This window comes from Pseudophryne corroboree, chromosome 6, assembly GCF_028390025.1.
Source record: "Pseudophryne corroboree isolate aPseCor3 chromosome 6, aPseCor3.hap2, whole genome shotgun sequence".
NCBI lineage: Eukaryota > Metazoa > Chordata > Amphibia > Anura > Myobatrachidae > Pseudophryne > Pseudophryne corroboree.
The window spans coordinates 565163870-565183222 of NC_086449.1; the positions used below are offsets into that span (position 1 = coordinate 565163870).

The 19353-nt window shown below is 43.3% G+C and overlaps 1 protein-coding gene across 2 annotated transcripts in view; it reads right to left on the reverse strand.

Annotated features, from left to right (window-relative positions):
- STAB2 (stabilin 2) overlaps nt 1-19353 on the reverse strand; it is a 285642-nt gene that overhangs the window by 110849 nt on the left and 155440 nt on the right. For both annotated transcript variants that reach the window (XM_063927783.1, XM_063927784.1), the window contains 7 exons: nt 16116-16211; nt 14387-14582; nt 9660-9755; nt 7279-7324; nt 5192-5268; nt 3345-3470; nt 1292-1365 (listed from right to left, as the gene is read on the reverse strand). In XM_063927783.1, coding sequence (XP_063783853.1) covers nt 1292-1365; nt 3345-3470; nt 5192-5268; nt 7279-7324; nt 9660-9755; nt 14387-14582; nt 16116-16211 — 711 coding nt within the window. The remainder of the gene's footprint in view (nt 1-1291; nt 1366-3344; nt 3471-5191; nt 5269-7278; nt 7325-9659; nt 9756-14386; nt 14583-16115; nt 16212-19353) is intronic.

Here is a 19353-nt window from a genome sequence, read left to right on the forward strand (position 1 = left end):
CGTGGAGCCGTGCAAGCTTACATGTGGAAGGCACCGGGTGCAGTATGTGAATTATGTCAGTGGAGTGCCGGAGTTGGAGGAATATATATATATATATATAGTACTTTTCATAGTCTCATTTTACAGGCTTAAATGGGCGTACTTCAATAAATCTTACATATGTATAATTTCTCATGAATACAGAACAGGGAAACATTATTGCAGGCGTAGAGCTCAGGGTACCTGATATATCAGGGGTCCACCTGGGGTCCCATAAACATGAGCTAATTAAGTGATAGAGCAGCAGCTGTAGGGACAGTTCAGAAATAGGCTTGCACACATACTGTAGTTGGTGAGGGCCCGGGGCTATCCTTTTCAGGAGATTAGGGATTGGCATATCAGTGAATGACGTTTACTGTGATGGACCGTTTAGTAAAATATTTTATTTCAGAAATGGTTGTTAGTACTGTAATATTAGTGTGGCCTCAAGAATAACAGTGATACGTCTATCAGTGACATTGGGGCAGGTGTATTAAGCCTGGAGAAGGGATAAAGAAGTGATAAAGCAGTGATAAGTGCAAGGTGATAACGCACTCTCTTGTTTGGCTACAGAAAAATGTGATGTGTTGTCATGGTATCCGGTTGGTAGGTCGACAGTCAATAGGTCGACACCAAATGGTGGACATGGTCAAAAGGCTGACAGGTTCAAATGGTTGACACATGAAAGGGTAAACATGAGGTTTTTGTTTTTCAACCTTTTCATACTTTACCATCCATTCCACATGGACTAATATTGGTAATAGTTACCTTGCCCGAAGTGTGTGAGGGTATGTGGTACACCAGGCATGTCCAAACTGTGGCCATCCAGCTGTTGAGAAACTACACATCCCAGCATGCCCTGACACAGCTTTAGCATTCTCTGACAGCAGTTTGGACATGCCTGTGGTACACTAATTGGGTTTCCACGTGCTGAAAGGTAAAATTTGACACACAAAAAAAAAACCCTCATGTGGACCCTTTCATGTGTTGACTGCTTGACCCTGTCGACCGTTTCACTTTGTGCATGTCGACCATTTGGTGATGACCTAGATATTGTCAACCTTTTGACTGTCGACCCATTGACCCATAACCTGTTGTCATTGTTACAGTATGTTAAATAGCAAAAACTAAATTTATGATATTAATTTCTGGATGTGTGTGCGTGTATTTCATCTTCTTCAAAGGGTTTACCCATTCCTATTATCATGGTACCAGTGAAGTTTTCTCCTGCTCATTGTGATAGACCTCTGATGTCAGATGATGTCTTGTTTACCTGATTTGGGCCAGTTTTGGTGCACTCAGCAAATTGATCACAGCCACCATTATTCACCAGGCACGGATCAATCTCTACAAAGACACAAGAAACCACAAAGATTATGGGCTAGATGCATCATCGCTTGGAAAGTGATAAAATGGAGAGTGAAAAAGTACCATCCAATCAGCTCTTAACTGCCATGTGTTTGAAAAATGTCAATTAGGAGCTGATTGACTGGTACTTTCTCACTCTACAATTTATCACTTTCCAAGCGATGATGCATCTAGCCCTATATCTCCTTGTTCAAATCTGTAACAAAGGAGTGCAATCTATAATATTTCTACAGTGATTAATTTTAAAGACATATACAGTAGGGTGTGTATCACTTTGCCAGCGGTCAGCATCCTGGCTGCAGAAGGGTGGTGTGTGTGTGTGTGTGTGTGTGTGTGTGTGTGTGTGTGTGTGTACACATAGCTACATCCCATACAGTAGATAGCTCAACTATGCCATAGCATTGTCACCTTCAGCTATACTGTATGTAACAATAAATATCTTTCAGTACTCAAATATATTCATAATTACACTTATATTATTCACCGTGCAGCTCAGGCAAATATACAACGCAGCAAATTCATTTGTGTTGCTGTACAAAGTGTTTTGTTTTTAGGCAAACAATAATGTATTACAGTTAGTCAGTAGAAATAGGCAGTGAGTGGTGGATATATTTGTGTGCTAGAAAAATGCTAAATGCCATAGAAATGTGACATGTCAACACCTATCAAACAATGGAAAAGTACAAAGCAAGCTTCAAGTGTGCCCTATATCTGACATTAAAAGTTCCAGAGTCCTAAGAGTTGCTTACTTATTCTTCGGCATCTCTGTTTTATCAGTTTTGCTTTTTATTGTTTTTACATAATAGTATCAGTTGGTGGTTCTGGCAACCATGGTAAGATTGTTGATGGAACAAACTACTTTTCACCATAGTTAATCAGTGCTAGGGAAACAAGACTAGTTAACCCATGTAGGTAGTGGATACGGGTGTGGTATGATTTGTCAACAGTTATCATGTCTACACGGATATGTTGACTTGATCAACATCTATTTATGTAATATTTAATAGATAATGAATGGCAACACCATAGAAAGATACACATATTCTATAGCAGGGTAACCTAGCCAGGGGTGGAACTAGCATTGGGGCAACAGATGCATTGCACCGGGGCCCCTGAGGACTAAGGGGCCCACTGCTTCCCAGACCAGCAATTAGCTATTCCCTGGCCCCCCTACCCGCAGACCATTTTGAGAAATGTCGGATGAGCAGAAAGAAGAGTGAGCCCCACTCTCTGAGGGACCTGCCCCTTACCTTAGGGAGGCAGGGCTGACCTAGTGTGGTCCAGGCTGATATAAGAGTCCTGCCACCTATTCTATGAGCAAAGATGATCACAGCCACATATTGCCTCTGATTAACAGACAGCTGTACATTATTTCTAATTTACTGCTGTGAATTACAGGCAGCTGACAACTTGTGTAACTGGCACTGTCAAAGTCTGCCTGAAAGAGTGCCAAACTGAGGAAAGCACAAAGGACGGGGGCCCCTGTCACAGACAGAGCAGAGGCCACTGTGTTCCTGCCCCCACCAAAGTACATGTCCCTTATTATCTACACCACACAGGACATTGTGCTTGTAACCCTGTCACCCACTGTCTCTCCTTGTCACCCACTCCCTGTCACCTACTGCCTCCCCATCACCCTTTGTATCCATCTGCCTTCTCCTGTCACACACTGCCACTCCTTGCCTTACATTCTCACCCTCTGCCTCTCCCTGTCACCCAGTGCTGTGTGGCATATTGTGAACTTTATTTGGGGTGGAGGAAGGGGCCCCAAATTATATTTTTGCACCTGGACCGACCACTCACAAGTTCTACCACTGAACCTAGCCACCGTAATCACTCTTCATTTCCACTCTACGTGACACATGATGTGCAGTGGGGAAGTTGGAGTAGGTGGGAAAATTCAGAAGTAGACAATTTAAATGAACTTTAACAACTAATACATAAAGATGCATACATACCAATGCATATTATCCCGTCTCCAGTGTAGCCTGGGTTACAGATACACACTCTGTTTCCAGGAGTAGTTTTTCGACATTCTGCATTTGTTGAGCACCCGCCATTGCTTGTAGCACATGCATCAATAGCTGAAATGTTTCATAACAACTTATTCTCATAAAATAGTAGGCTATCTGGTTCTTTTCTATTAACTAGTTTGGGTTATTAAGAAAAGAAAATCACAAAATGGAAGGCTACAGAAATGTATCCACTGAGAACAAAAATAAAAATATTTTTTTTTGATATTCACATAATTTTTGTTTTTGAGTTTACCCCTTTGCCTGGAACTAATGTATGGGCAAAACCGCAGCCAGGAGTGCTTTACCTGACTAGGTTGCATTCCATACCTCCGGCACTCCCCGCTGCTTCCTCCGTACAGAGGAAATCCATTCTGCCGCCTCCCAAAATCGCGCCCCATAATACCTTTCGAGCGGCATTTCGGGGTGCATGCACTGGAACTAAAAGTGCAAGGAGGGGAACATAGTTCCCCACCACGCACAAATATGCTGATCTGTGTGTGTGCATAGATTAGCTGCAGCAGGTGGACTGACGATCAGCAACCCCTGCCCCATGCTCCGCTGTCTGCAACAAGGTGAGGAGGAGGGGCTATGACATGGGGGAGGAGGGTAAATGGGGGGTGTCAGCTGGCACTACGGGAGGGTTTTGCTGCTCCATAAAAAGTTTTTTTTTGGTTGGCTGGAGGTGAGGATATGTTAATAATAATATACAAAAAACATATAGTGACACATGGGGAGGGGGTGGGGTACTTAACTGGGGCCCATTGACACTGGGGGTGGGAGTGGGGGCTCTGCCAGGGGATCTGTTACCACCAGCGGATGTGGGGGTTGATAATTTAAGGGATCTTATGCCAAAAGAGGGAGTATTTCTTATGGGGGTGGGATTACAATGAGGGCCTACGGGCACGGGCTTGGGGGGATGGAGTGCAAAACACTCCCTAGGTATATATTTTTGAAATAAAATATTTAATATAGCAAATAAAACAAAATTAATTTTTTTGCAGTTTTGGCAAAAAAATTCTCAGTTAAGTGGTTAAACATCCAATGGTTACTGGCTTTCAAAATGATTGACTGGTCACTGTGAGTCATGGTCCACAGCAGGTACATAGATGTACTTATGTGATCTGATTTGCTGAGGACTGATGAATGATTTGTGTGTTTAGAGGTAGGGGTTATGTATAGAGATGTCTCATTTTGGTTTTGGTTCCAGTTTCATCATCATGTTTTGGTTTTGCAAAACCAGCCTCAAGTTCAGAATTCAGATTTAAAATTAGAACCTTGAGTTATGGATTACTTGAAAATGGATTTTAAAAAAAAGCTATAATCTTGTAATTTTTGCAATCCACCTGAATTCTGGACCTCAGGTAATCCGAATCGGGTCTCGAATCCAAAAAATATGTGGGGGAGGGGGGGAGGGTGTGTTGGATTACTGAAGAACTGAACCGCACATCTCTAGCTGTATCTGCATATGAAATGCTACGCTGCAGTGTTTTCCTGAAAAATGCAGATACAGGCACAGTCGCATGACACATATAATTTTAATCAGCAGAGGCTGCTTGTGCATCTTATTCACACAGCGATACGAATAAGATGCATTTTATGAGAAAACCCCCCCAGACGCTAATGGAGTTGCAGAGACCTGTCAGCCCACTCACACCAGACATCATCTGCTGCTGGCGTATTGAGACAAGATGTATGAGGACACATCTGGACAACGATTTATCCAAGACTAGTAAAAATATTCTCGACATGCAGAATTTTCCACCTACTTGTATCAAGTTGAAAAAAATTACCTGTACACATGGTGCCATTTCCTTCAAATCCAGCTGCACATTGACAGTACACAGTGCCATCTGCTTTTTCAAGACAACTAGTGAGACAGGAGAAAATATGAATGTGCTAAGAGATCATGTGTTAAGAAACCAGACAAGCTGAGCACATATCCCAACAGCATTTTACAGTTCTAGTTCAAAGTGACACAAACATACTCCTGTCCTATCTCCTCCCACTTTTGAAAACTAGAATCAGGGAAATTACAATAGGATGTGGCGCTGAGGGGGCGTGTCATACTCTGCCCAAAGGACATGTCTAGTTCCACAAATGGGCGTGTCTATGCTTTAATGCCTGTTGTTGCAAGATATTTCTATATAACATTAGTAACAATATATTTTGGGAAGTTTTGCAAGGGGCTTTGTTGCTCTAGCGCCCTCCCCAGCCGGCCATCTCAAAGCCTCTTGCCCGCCCACCACACCCATGGAGTGGGAGTAGATCCTGTGGCGAGCGCAGCGTTCCAATGAGCCCGCAAGGGGACTCTTTGCGCTTGCCAACTTTCTGCCGGTAAATCATACTGAATACGAATAAAGACATAATGACACATTATGGGCCCTCACACAGTCTGTTTTCAATTGGAGGAGTTTCCCACCGGCAGCTCAGCTGTTCAGTAACAGTGGCCGCTGAGGAGCTCCTCTATACACAGTCAATCCCGCAAGACAGTGACTTTGTGCTCCGGAGCGCTGTCCCTGCTCCAGTAAAGTCCCTGCTACAGCTCCGTGAGTGATGCTGAATGGCCGGGGTGTGTGTGTGTGTGTGTCTGTGTGTGTCTAATGCTTAGGGGTGTTGAGGTTTTTTTTTTCCTTCTTGCGGGTGGATGTGTCTGTGTTGTCTTGCTGGGAGGGGGGTTGTAAGAAGTGGGGGACCCCCAACCTCCATTACTCTGGACCACCACCAGCCATAATCCGGCCCTCTCATTTGTCTCTCATTTCCCTCATCTCTGACCTACCAGGTAGGGTTCCATATGCCGGAGGTTGGGATGCCCGTGGTCAAAATACCACCCACAGCATCCCGATGTGGAGAATCCCGACAAGGGCAAGGTAAGGTTACTTACCTTTCCCCATTGCCATTATCCCTAACATTTCAACCCCCCCCCCCCCTCCCCCTCAGCCTAACCCTAACCTTCACCAGTGGTGCCTAAAAGGGTAGAGCTATGGCTATGCAGACTGAACCTGGCAGTAGTCACGCAGGCGCCATGTTTTTGTACGTTAAGGCTCGCAGCTGATGTCAGATACATGCCCCGCAAATGGACATGATGCGTCTGCATTTTAACAACCAATCCCTGCTAATACCATGTTAACACACCCAAACGGTCACTTCCTGTTAATCACTTTGTGAAGGAATCCTCATTGTGTGTGGGATTGCAGCGGACCTTGATGCATGCACAATGTGAACGCAGCACATGCACAGTCTGCGGACAATCGCTCAATTCCATGGAACATCAGCTTTGCAAACGTCTCTGAATCAGGGCCTATGGAGGTCATTCCGAGTTGTTCGCTCGCAAGCGGATTTTAGCAGATTTGCTCATGCTAAGCCGCCGCCTACTGGGAGTGAATCTTAGCATCTTAAAATTGCGAACGAAGTAATCGCAATATTGCGATTACACACCTCGTAGCAGTTTCTGAGTAACTTCAACCTTACTCGGCATCTGCAATCATTTCAGTGCTTGTCGTTCCTGGTTTGACGTCACAAACACACCCAGCGTTCGCCCAGACACTCCCCCGTTTCTCCGGCCACTCCTGCGTTTTTTCCGGAAACTGTAGCGTTTTTTCCCACACGCCCATAAAACGGCCTGTTTCCGCCCAGAAACACCCATTTCCTGTCAATCACATTACGATCGCCAGAACGATGAAAAAGCCGTGAGTAAAAATCCTAACTGCATAGCAAATTTACTTGGCGCAGTCGCAGTGCGGAAATTGCGCATGCGCATTAAGCGGAAAATCGCTGCGATGCGAAGATTTTTACCGAGCGAACAACTCGGAATGACCTCCTATGTTCTATAGACCCCATTCACAATTTGAGCGCTTACCAGGAAGGCAGGAATACTTACTTTGCACTAGTGTGGCAGTTCTTGTTGCACTTATCTTCTTTAATCACTGGAAAGTAAAATTGAAAAAAAATCATAAACATTTTCATGTTATATTAAAAAAAACACACACATCACAGGTAAAAGGTAAGTGACAAACTGGTTTACTGACAAATCTTGGCTGGCATTTCTTTACATTTAGCACCTGTGGAATATTTTTAAGTATATCTTAAATTTTGAGGAACATCAGAACAGAGAGCACCATTCATCAAACAGATTTTGGTTTGGAATGATATACTTAGAGGACGGTGTTTCTCTACTTCTTTGAAGACTGCACTTTAATTTGTTTGTGAGTGCTGTAAATCACATACCATACTGTATTTATATTTTCAATCCCAAAATAAATAGGTGTGAGCTGCACAGCACAGGCATCACAGACATTCCTGAAAACTAATAGTAATTACAGTGATGAGATGATGCTAAATACATTTAATGGACACACACTGGGCCTAATTCATGTTTGTAATTGCAGATTTCTAGGCTACAGAACTGCTAATGGGCCTAATTCAGACCTGATCGCTAGGGTGCGTTTTTTGCATCCCTGCGATCAGGTAGTCTCCGCCTACAGGGGGAGGGGGTAGTCGCTGTGTAGGGGTGCGATCGCATGTGCAGAAAGTTGCACAAACAAAAGTTTGTGCAGTCTCTGCACAGCTCAGAACTTACTCTTCCAGTGTGACGATTCGGCCAGGAGCTGACTTCAGGAGCCCTCCCTTCAAACGGCTGGAAACGACTGCGTTTTTCCGGACACTCCCTGGAAACGGTCAGGTGACTCCCACAATTGGTCTCTTCCTGTCAATCTTCTTGCAATCGCCAGTGCGATTGCTTTCTTCATTCTTCAGGTCACTGTCCGGCGTTGCCCGTCGCTGGGGGGGCCTTGCGATTGCGCACTGTGGTGCATACGCATGCGCAGTTCAGACCCGATGAAAGCGCACAGCAGCAATTGGGTCTGAATTACCCCCAATGTTAGCAAGTGAAGCTGCTGCCCAGAGCTGATAGAGACGCCCACCGAACTCACCAAAAGCTCAATCGCATTTGCATTCACATTAGAGGACTATGCGCCTAATTCTGATCTGATCACTGGGCTGCGTTTTTTGCTGCCCTACGATCAGATAGTCGCCGCCTACAGGGGGAGGGTAAAAGCGCTGTGCAAGTGTGCGTTTGCTTGTGTTACAGAGCTGCACAAAAATCAGTTTTTTCAGTCTCTGCGCAGCCCAGGACTTACTCTTCCAGTGCGATAGAATCCTGCTGATTGGGGCCGGAGCTGACGTCAGACACCCTCTCTGAAAACGCTTGAGCCCGCCTGCGTTTTTCCAGACACTCCCTGAAAACGGTCAGTTGCCACCCACAAACGGCCTCTTCCTGTCATCTCCTTGCGAACACCCGTGCGAATGGTTCCTTCGCACCATCCCGTCGCTATCCGGTGAAGCCCGATGTAGCTGTGCGACACACCGGTGCAGTGCGGTGCATATGCATGCGCAGTTCGGATCTGATCGCCCGTTGTGCGAAAACGCACAGCAACGATCAGTTCTGAATTATCCAGTACAGATTGCTGATTCTGCTAAAAAGCAAAAACTGCAATCTGTTTTTTCGCATGCTGGGGGCCGGCCATCACAGGGCAAGGCCGCACAGCATACAGAATGGCCTGCCCAGTGGCTGCGGCCGCAATTTAATTGCTGGCGCAGCAACTGTGGATGACCCGCTGCAGTCGCAGCTAGGTTGCGTATGTAGGAGGTACATCGCCATTTTTTAGATCAGAGCAGCTGTGTGTGACGTCAGGCAGAGGCGTTCGCAGCCACATAGCACTCAGTGGCTGCGCAGGACGGTAACTGCGCGTGCGCACTGCTGCTGGGGTTATTGCAGATGCATCATTTAGCGATGCGACATGAATAACCCCCTATATATGCAATTACAGAGAACAGAGCTTAGGGTTGGTCAATGGCTTTGCAGACTGGCCACAGCAGAAGTGACTCAGTATTTGCATATACAATCACGCAGCCACCAGAAGATATGCGCCCAGAAAACAGCCATGACACGCCTGCGTTTTCCTAACCACTACCACTCCCTTTAAACTCCCCGTTAACACCTCCAAATGGTCACTTCCTGTCAATCACTCTGCGACAAGGATGTCAGTGTGAGTGGGACTGCAGCTGCATCCTCCTCACGCAGGCGCATTGTGATGCCGATAACCGCTCATTCTGTGAATATCGGCCATAGTGTACAAGCATGAATTAAGACCTATATAAACATAATTTCCATACAAGGCTTTATTTTCTCTGTGGCTGCAATCGATACACGGTCTTCAGGTCTTCAAGTTACCAAAGGGGGACACTGCCTAATGAACTTACCAATGTCACATTTAACACCTCTCCAGCCAACATCACACTGACACGATCCGTCGCCAGTTATCCCTTCACTGCATTTTCCATTGACACAAAGACATTCTAAACACAAAACATATTACTGTAAGAACACAATAATATATATTACTTAAACTGAACTTAGCTGTTCCATATGAGAGGCAGGGCCACTGTATAGAACCGCAACTCTCCTCATGGGACTGCATGCCTTGACAGTAGCAACCTAACTGGCAGCATCTTTTGTGATAAACTAGCAAATGGACAATGTTGGTTTGCATGATACTGCTCTCTCCTGGCTGTCCTCCTACCTTTCTGACCGTTCCTTCTCTGTCTCCTCTCATGACTCCACCCCCCCCCCCCCCCCACACTTTCTCTACCAGTAGGTGTCCCCCAAGGTTCTGTTCTTGGGCCTCTCATTTTCTCTCTCTGCACATCCTCATTAGGTGAGCTCATTAGCTCTTTTGACATACAATATCGTCTTTACGCTGACGATACTCGAATCTACCTGTCCTCCCCTGACCTCTCCCCTGCTCTCCTCACTCGTACCTCCAACTGTCTCTGCTATCACTTCCTGGATGTCCCAGTGCTTTCTTAAACTTATAGATAAAAAGAAAGGGGTAAATACTGGTGCCGGCTTTTGCTTCAAATAATAAAGAACAATTTCACCAATACTTTAAATGTAAACAAACAATTTATTACACATTCATACAAAAGAGGTTTTTATACTCCTCATTAGATAGAATAAAGCAATTGCTAAAAAAACGTATATTATTATGGATATAAAATGCCACTGGTTGTCCCTTCTACGGTGCAATGTCCACAAAATCTGACTTGTGTAGCTACACCTTACAGGACCACAAGCGCCGTACCCTTCCATCCACACCTCTGGCGACATTCATGGACTCTCTTGCATCCACCGGATAAATTCCAACACAAGTATCCATGGACCCGGACCCATCCCTGTTTGCAATTTGGATCTCCGTTTTAAATGAGATACCTAGGGGACTATTCCGGAAAAAGTCTGGTAACAATCTATTCATCAATTGAACTTGTGAGCAATATGTGGAATTGAGCCCTAGTCAGATTTTGACTTTTCTTTTTATCTATATATCTACATAAGGGAATTGACCTTCCCCATACAGGCTGCCGTTGACAGCGCACTCTCTATTTTCTTGCTTTCTTAAACTTAACATGGCTAAGACCGAGCTAATAATATTCCCTCGCTCCCGCATAACCTCACCTCCCACAATCTCATTATCCATTGATGGCACTACTATCTCCTCTAGCCCCCAAGTGCGATGTCTTGGAGTAATCCTTGACTCCTCCCTCTCCTTCAAACCACACATTCACATCTCAAAAACATCTCCAGGATCAGACCCTTTCTCACCCAGGACGCTACTAAGACCCTCATCCACTCACTGGTCATCTCCAGTCTGGACTACTGCAATCTCCTTCTATCTGGCCTACCTGCTGCTGCTGCCCATCTCATCTTCCTCACCAAACGTACTACTTCCACATCCCCTCTCTTGCAGGACCTTCACTGGCTACCCTTCCCATTCAGAATCCAATTCAAGCTTTTCACACTCACCTACAAAGCCCTCACCCACTCTTCTCCCTCTTACATCTCAGACCTTATCTCTCTTTGCATTCCCACCTGTCCTCTTCGCTCTGTTAATGCATGCCATCTCTCCTGCCAACTGATTACCTCCTCCCACTCCTACATACAAGATTTTGCACGTGCTGCCACCTATCTCTGGAATTCTCTAACTCCCCATCCGACTCTCCACCTCTCTACAAAACTTCAAATGGGCTCTCAAGACCCACTTCTTCACCATACCCAGCCAACTCTCCTCTTAACCCTCTTGTCTATGCTCACTGTCTACCCCTTCTGTGTCACCATGGTCTGTTAGCCCTTCACCTTTTAGATTGAAAGCTGGCAAGAGCAGGGACTTTCCTTTTCTTACTTACACTATCTTATACTCCATACTCCCTTTGATGGCACCTAAACACTGGTTTTCTATACCTGCCGTATATTATTTTGAACTGTAAGTGCTGTTTTTTTGTTTGTTCATTTCATTATGTACTATGTAATGGACACTGCGGATACCTTGTTTTCGCCATATAAATAAAGGATAACAATAATAATAACAACAACAATAATAATAATAATAATAATAATAATAATAAATAGCGCTGACTCTAACATTGCACTATGGGCCTAATTCAAAGTTGATTGCAAAACAACTTTTTCCTCTAATTGGCAAAACCATGTGCAGTACAGAGCAGAACATGTGCAGAGAGAGTTAGATTTGGGTAGGGTGTGTTCAAACTGAAATCTAAATTGCAGTGTAAAAATAAACCAGGTAGTATTTACCCTGCACAGAAACAATATAACCCACCCAAATCTAATTCTCTCTGTACATGTTATATCTGCCCCACCTGCAGTGCACATGGGGCCTAATTCAGACCTGATCGCAGCAGCAAATTTGTTAGCAGTTGGGCACTGCAGGGGGGGTAGATATAACATGTGCAGAGAGAGTTAGATTTGGGTGCGGTGTGTTCAAACTGAAATCTAAATTGCAGTGTAAATATAAAGCATCCAGTATTTACTCTGCACAGAAACAAAATAACCCACCCATCTGAATCTCCCTGCAAATGTTATATCTGGCACACCTGCAGTGCACATGGGGGGTTATTCCGAGGTAATCGTAGCTGTGCTAAATTTAGAACAGCAACGATCATGTTCCCTGATATGCGGGGGGACGCCCAGCACAGGGCTAGTCCACCCCGCATATCAGTACGGACCCCCCCTCCCCGCTCAAAAACAAAAGCATCGCACAGCGGCGATGCTTTTGCACTTGTGGAGTAACTCCCAGCCAGCGCAGCTCCTGCGGCTGGCCGGGAGATGGTTGTCGCTGCCCTTGGTCGCAGCGGCTTCGTGTGATGTCACGCAGCCACTGCAGCCCGCCCCCCAGCGCGGTCCGGCCACACCTGCGTTGGCTGGACCGCGCCCCCATAATGGCGGCCAAACGCCGTTGTGCCGCCCACTCCTGCCCAGCGACCGCCTCTGTCTGTCAATCAGGCAGAGGCGATCGCTAGAGACCAACGGCCTTCAGCCGTCCAGCATGCGCAGTTCTGACCCGATCGCTGCGCTGCGATAACCTGCAGCAAGTGATCGGCTTGAAATGACCCCCATGGTTTTGCCCAACTGCTAACAAATTTGCTGCTGCGATCAGATCTGAATTACCCCCATCGTTTTGCCTATTAGAGGAAAATCTTGTATTGCAATCAACCTTGAATTAGGCTCTATGTCCCCAATAGTGATGAACTAACCCTGCCTTCTATAGTGCTGCAAGGTATACAAAACAATATAACAAAAGAAAAAACCCAATGCACATGTATAGGTAAATGCATATTGGCCCTCATTCCGAGTTGTTCGCTCGGTATTTTTCATCGCATCGCAGTGAAAATCCGCTTAGTACGCATGCGCAATGTTCGCACTGCGACTGCGCCAAGTAACTTTACTATGAAGATAGTATTTTTACTCACGGCTTTTTCTTCGCTCCGGCGATCGTAATGTGATTGACAGGAAATGGGTGTTACTGGGCGGAAACACGGCGTTTCAGGGGCGTGTGGCTGAAAACGCTACCGTTTCCGGAAAAAACGCAGGAGTGGCCGGGGAAACGGTGGGAGTGCCTGGGCGAACGCTAGGTGTGTTTGTGACGTCAACCAGGAACGACAAGCACTGAACTGATCGCACAGGCAGAGTAAGTCTGGAGCTACTCTGAAACTGCTAAGTAGTTAGTAATCGCAATATTGCGAATACATCGGTCGCAATTTTAAGAAGCTAAGATTCACTCCCAGTAGGCGGCGGCTTAGCGTGTGTAACTCTGCTAAATTCGCCTTGCGACCGATCAACTCGGAATGAGGGCCATTGTTCTTAGGGAAGTGAGTACAACCTGTGTACATATTTACTGTGTATACAGTGTGGAAAACTGTTTCCGGCACAAACTGTTAAAAACAGCTATATTAAAAAGCAAAATATAAAAAAACAGTTGTATTAAAAAGCAAAATATAAAAACAGATATATTAAAAATAAAAATATAAAAAACAGATATATTAAAAAGAAAAAGAAAATAACAGATATATTAAAAAGAAAAATATAAAAACCAGATATATTGAAAAGAAAAATATAAAAAACAGATATAGTAAAAGCAAAATATAAAAAACAGTTGTTTTAAAAAGCAAAATATAAAATCAGATATATTAAAAAGAAAAATATAAAAACCAGATATATTGAAAAGAAAAATATAAAAAACAGATATATTAAAAATAAAAATATAAAAACAGATATATTAAAAAGAAAAATATAAATAACAGCTATATTAAAAATAAAAAAATAAAAACCAGATATATTGAAAAGAAAAATATAAAAAACATATATTAAACAGAAAAATATAAACACATCATAACAGTTTAAAGCCCTCAATGTTTCTAGACCAATCAGGGTGCTCAGAATCGCACTAATAAAGCTCCTGTTCACATAACAAAGGCCAGAAACACAAGTGTGCCCTGACTCAAGCACTCTTCCAGCAAACAGCATTGCAAAGTGCTACTGAAGAGGCAACTATGGGGGAAAGAGTGGGAATATACTTCATATTTGTCCTAGCACATAGACTCTTGATTATTTTCTGTGTGTAGATAAAACTGAGTACCTTGATCACAACGAGTACCGTATTTCCCTTTAGCACAACTTTCACAAGCAGTTCCAATAAACCCATCTTCACACTGGCAAACTCCTGTGCCATTAATACCATCCATGCATAGTCCATTTCCAAAACAAGGGTTCCCAGCTTTCCAAGGACAGGATAGGCACTGCTGACCGAAGAACCCCGAACAGCATTCTCTGGTCTGCACAGAGAAAAATAACATGATTAGTAAGTCTTATAAAGCAAATGGTATTCCAGAATCTGTTGTGTGGGCCCCTGGTTATTAGATATATCACATTGTATATCTGAAGCTGTCTCCTCTTTTATAGCCCTAAATCAATAACATAGTTTCATTTGGGGTCCCAGAACAATGGCACACTAACAATTGGGTCACAAACTAGAGAAGTCTATCGACCACAGAGAAGTCTATCGACCACTTTTGTATAATTGATCCCTATAAGGCTGTTTTAACCTGGCACGGTAACATATCTAATGGTCTGGGAGCCCTTGGTTGTTGTGTCATTGCAATGCCATGTCATAGTGTGCGCTGCACTCTGGGCCAAAACATTATAAAGGCGCAATAATGGAGCCGAAAGACAGGAGCTCCAAGCCAGAGGCAAGGCTGGGGTGTCAAGTGGCCCACCAAGGGTTAATATTTCTGGGTGTTTGAGTCGGGTGATGTCATTCCACCCTCTCGACAGGAGCCCCTGGCAAATGCCATCCTGGCCAAACTGTAGTTACTGCCCTGCCCAGACTATACAATATGGCAGCTCTTACAAATACCTATATCACAATATACAAAGAAGGATAAGGATCACTGTGTACAACATATGTTAAACCCATATAAGATATACCTGCACAAGGGTAATTAAAACCAATATATACACTGTTATTCAAAAATAAATCTAGGAACAGTACTGAAGGTGTTAAACATTTAAGTTGCCATGTAACAGAAATGCATTTTAAACAATAACGTAAGTGAGCTTTAAGGGAACATCTGTATAGGTATAGGCATTGTGTATATGAGTTAGGAACATTTTCATATTTCCCATTTCCATTCCTCAATGAGGAATATTAACCACGTAACCATTAAACTGCAATTGTCCCTTTTTTTTTTAAATTACTTATTAAAGTTTAAAAAGTATTTTTAATAAGGTACTAAAATATTTTATTTAACAACCCCCCCCCCCTCCCAGTGTCCACAGGCCCCCATTACAAAATAACATCACACCCCACATTGGCAATAGAACCGCCAGTGTACTTAAACCCTTATAATAGTAACCCCATGCACCTTAGAAGTAAAAAAAAAAAGTTTCAGAGACTACCTCCAGCTGTAGCCTATGCAATTTTTATTATTATTATTATTATTATTATTTTAACCATCCCTCCCCCTTCCAGCATAATGTAACTCTATGCTAGGCCTCCCACACACCCTCTAGTGATTGATACCCTGTGTTCCTGGGTTCCCCCCCACCCTCATAGGCATACATGACCCCCCCCCCCAATGCAGAGAGCAGCGGAGCATGAGCAGGGGGGGCCTGAAGATCAGTGCCCGCTACTGCAGCTGATCTCTGCACACGCATCACATGACTATGGACCGCATGCTAAACTAGCAAAACTGCAACAGAAGCTGAATAAGGTCCTCTGTTTACGAGAACGGATACTACTAAGATCACTGGTATAGATATAAAAACCATGATATAAAATATATGCAAATATATAAAAGCATACTTACAATTAGGGTTTTAGCACAGATGATCTGGCAGCCAATGAAGATAAATCTCTTTCCCAAGCTGTACTTTGTGTAAATGCAAGCTTTTTTGAAACCAGGCTGCAAACAATACCAAACATAGACATAAAAATAAAATGTAATTGATAAAAGATGTTGTAGCAGGTTATCATGTTGAAATGGGTATACTCTGCATAAAACTAATAGCTTTCCGGTCATTGGAATATCTGTCTTTTCTATTATACTGGAGTTCCAATTATTTTAGCGTCCACCTCCCTGTTTTGTTCATATGTTTGTGAATCCAGTCATCAGGACACAGAGACATGTGAGTTCACTGCTGTGCTGTTTATTCCATCACCAACTCCAGGCACACTGCACACTGGACCACCCACTTCCCAGCATCCCCCTGGTCCCAGGGACCATCACTGAAGATTGAGGCTTACACATGTTAGTAAGGGAGTGTATACAAATATTAAGCATTCTAATACACTAACATCACATCCTCTTTTCTTTAAAGATAAGCCCTGTACGCTTCAATGCAACAATTAACAACGTCATATTAAGAACATCATCAATGAGTCTCTCAGGCAAACAACCTAGACCTTCAAACAAGTCTCTGTATTCTGTAAGTATCGATTTGCAGTCATCTTATACTTGTGATGTCACCATAAAAACTTTCTTTAGCAAGCTTAGTTTCTCACAGGAATTTAATCCTAGAATCAGTTGCACATTTTTATCCACAATCAGTAGCAATGTTTTAAACTGTTGTCCCTTATATTTCAGTGTCACTAAGCATGTACCTTTCACAGGAATTTCCTCCCCAGTGTACCCTATAACTTTCACTTTGGCTGGATGAATTTTAGGTTTTACTCTAAAAGTCTTATAGTCTTGAAATGATATTAAATTCACCTGCGCGCCAGTATCAAGCTTAAAGGGAATGACAATCTTGTTCACAGTTAAAGGGACAATCCATTCTTTCTTATCTGCACTGCAAAGTTCAATGCAATCCACAAAGAATTAATCTATTTGTTTAATGGCATGCACTTTGGTTGTTTTACTTTTTTTATTTTTTTATTGAGGCAACAAGGAATTAATACAATAAATCACATTAGTTACCATGTTACTTTGTTAAATCTAGACGCAAAGTGTGAGCAAAGTAAATGTCACATAATGATACAAACTCTGGTATATGGAAGATAGTCATAGAAATGCGTAACTTTAGTCTAGCATTCAGTGTCCATAGTACAGATCTTTCAGTTTCAAGTAATACTTATTGTATATAGTAGAAATCAATAACCGTCTATAGCAAAGTCCCAGACATAGTATTTAGACATATAGAGATTAATAATCAATTCATTAATTAATTAATTAATTAAGACTGCGAGTCCCGAGATACAACAAAGGCCAACAGGTAACAAGTGAGAGCCCCCCCCTCCCTCCTCCTCCTCCTACGCTAAGGCAATCGGAGGATCTTGTGTTATTAGCCTGGTAAGATACCAGGTGGTATCTTTAAGACTATAATGAATCTGATTTCTAATTGTGAGTGGGAGGGTGTCTATATATGATTCCCAGAGTGAAAAAAAGCGTTCCACTTCCTTTTCTTTATGCAGGAGTGTCTCCATCCAGTCCATTCGGAAGAGAAAGTATAATTTATTAAAAAACAAAGGTAATTGAGGGGGCGAGTTATCAAGCCAGCTTTGTAATATAGTTTTTTTTACCCGCTGCGCTAATAGCCAGTAGCAATTTCTTACTACCCAGGGTGATTCATAGCATAGGATTAACCATTCCAAAAATTGCCCACTCCGGGGTAAATGGGACAAAATTTGTCAATTTTAATTCTGTATATCTGCGTATTAAGTGCCAGAAATATTTTACAATAGGGCAAGCCCACAGGCTGGTTGTTTTACTTTTAATTTTACAGCATTTGGCAAAGTGATTAAGTCTACCACATTTCATGCAGGTTTTACCATAAGCAGGGCACATTTTAGGATTGTGAGCATTTCCACATCTACTACACATTTCCTTATTAGACTGCGGCTTAGACGGCTTCATTCTTGAGAATGGAGGTTTGCTTTGCTCTGTTTTCTGCACTACATGGACAGCAGCATCAGCGTCCTTGTGTAACGTTTTGGCTTGAAATCTAGTTATTTCTGCAGATCCACACATAGTCACTGCCTTTTCTAGTGTTAGGTCTTGCTCTCTCAGCAATCTCTCTCTGAGTCCATTATCAGGTATTCCACAGACAATACGATCTCTAATCAGTGAATCCTTTAAATCACCAAACTCACAGGGTTTTACTGAGTGATTGCAGCTCTCTAACATACTGTTCAAATCCATCTCCAGACTTCTGATCACATGTGAAAAACTTATATCTTTCATATGTCACATTTTCCTTGGCACAAAGTGATCTTCAAACTTTTGCATTATAGAAGATAGCACCATATTCTGCCCCTCAGCAAACTGAAATCTATTATAAATGTCCAGCACATCCTCTCCTATCACATGGAGGAAAATGGATGCCTTCGTTTTGTCAGCCTCTGTATCAGCTCCACATGCAGCAAGATATATATTAAACCTTTGCTTAAATCTTTTCCAGTTTTCAGACAAGTTACCAGACATCAGCATGCCGGTTGGAGGAGCTAGTTTATCCATGGTTACTCACTGTTTGAAGAGAGGAGCACACGACAGGCTTTGCAGACACTGAGTATCACAACCTTACAGACTTCTGCAGAATTCTTTCACACTCTGAGAGCACTAGCAGTCCAAGTTACACTTCTTCTGACACCATGTTTTGTTCATATGTTTGTAAATCCAGTCATCAGGACACAGAGACATGTGAGTTCACTGCTGTGCTGTTTATTCCATCACCAACTCCAGGCACACTGCACACTGGACCACCCACTTCCCAGCATCCCCCTGGTCCCAGGGACCATCACTTAAGATTCAGGCTTACATATGTTAGTAAGGGAGTGTCTACAAATATTAAGCATTCTAATACACTAACATCACACTCCCCTCTCCCATAAGCCCTTCACTGGCTTCCCTTCCCTTTCATAATCCAATTGAAGCTTCTCACACAAGCTTACAAAGCCCTCACCCCCTCTTCTACCATTTACATCTCTGACCTTATCTGCCTTTACACTCTTAACCGCCCTCTTCACTCCGCTAATGCATGCCGCCTCTTCTGCCTACTAATTACTTCCTCCCACTCCTACCTCTAAGATTTTTCATGTTCTCCATTTCT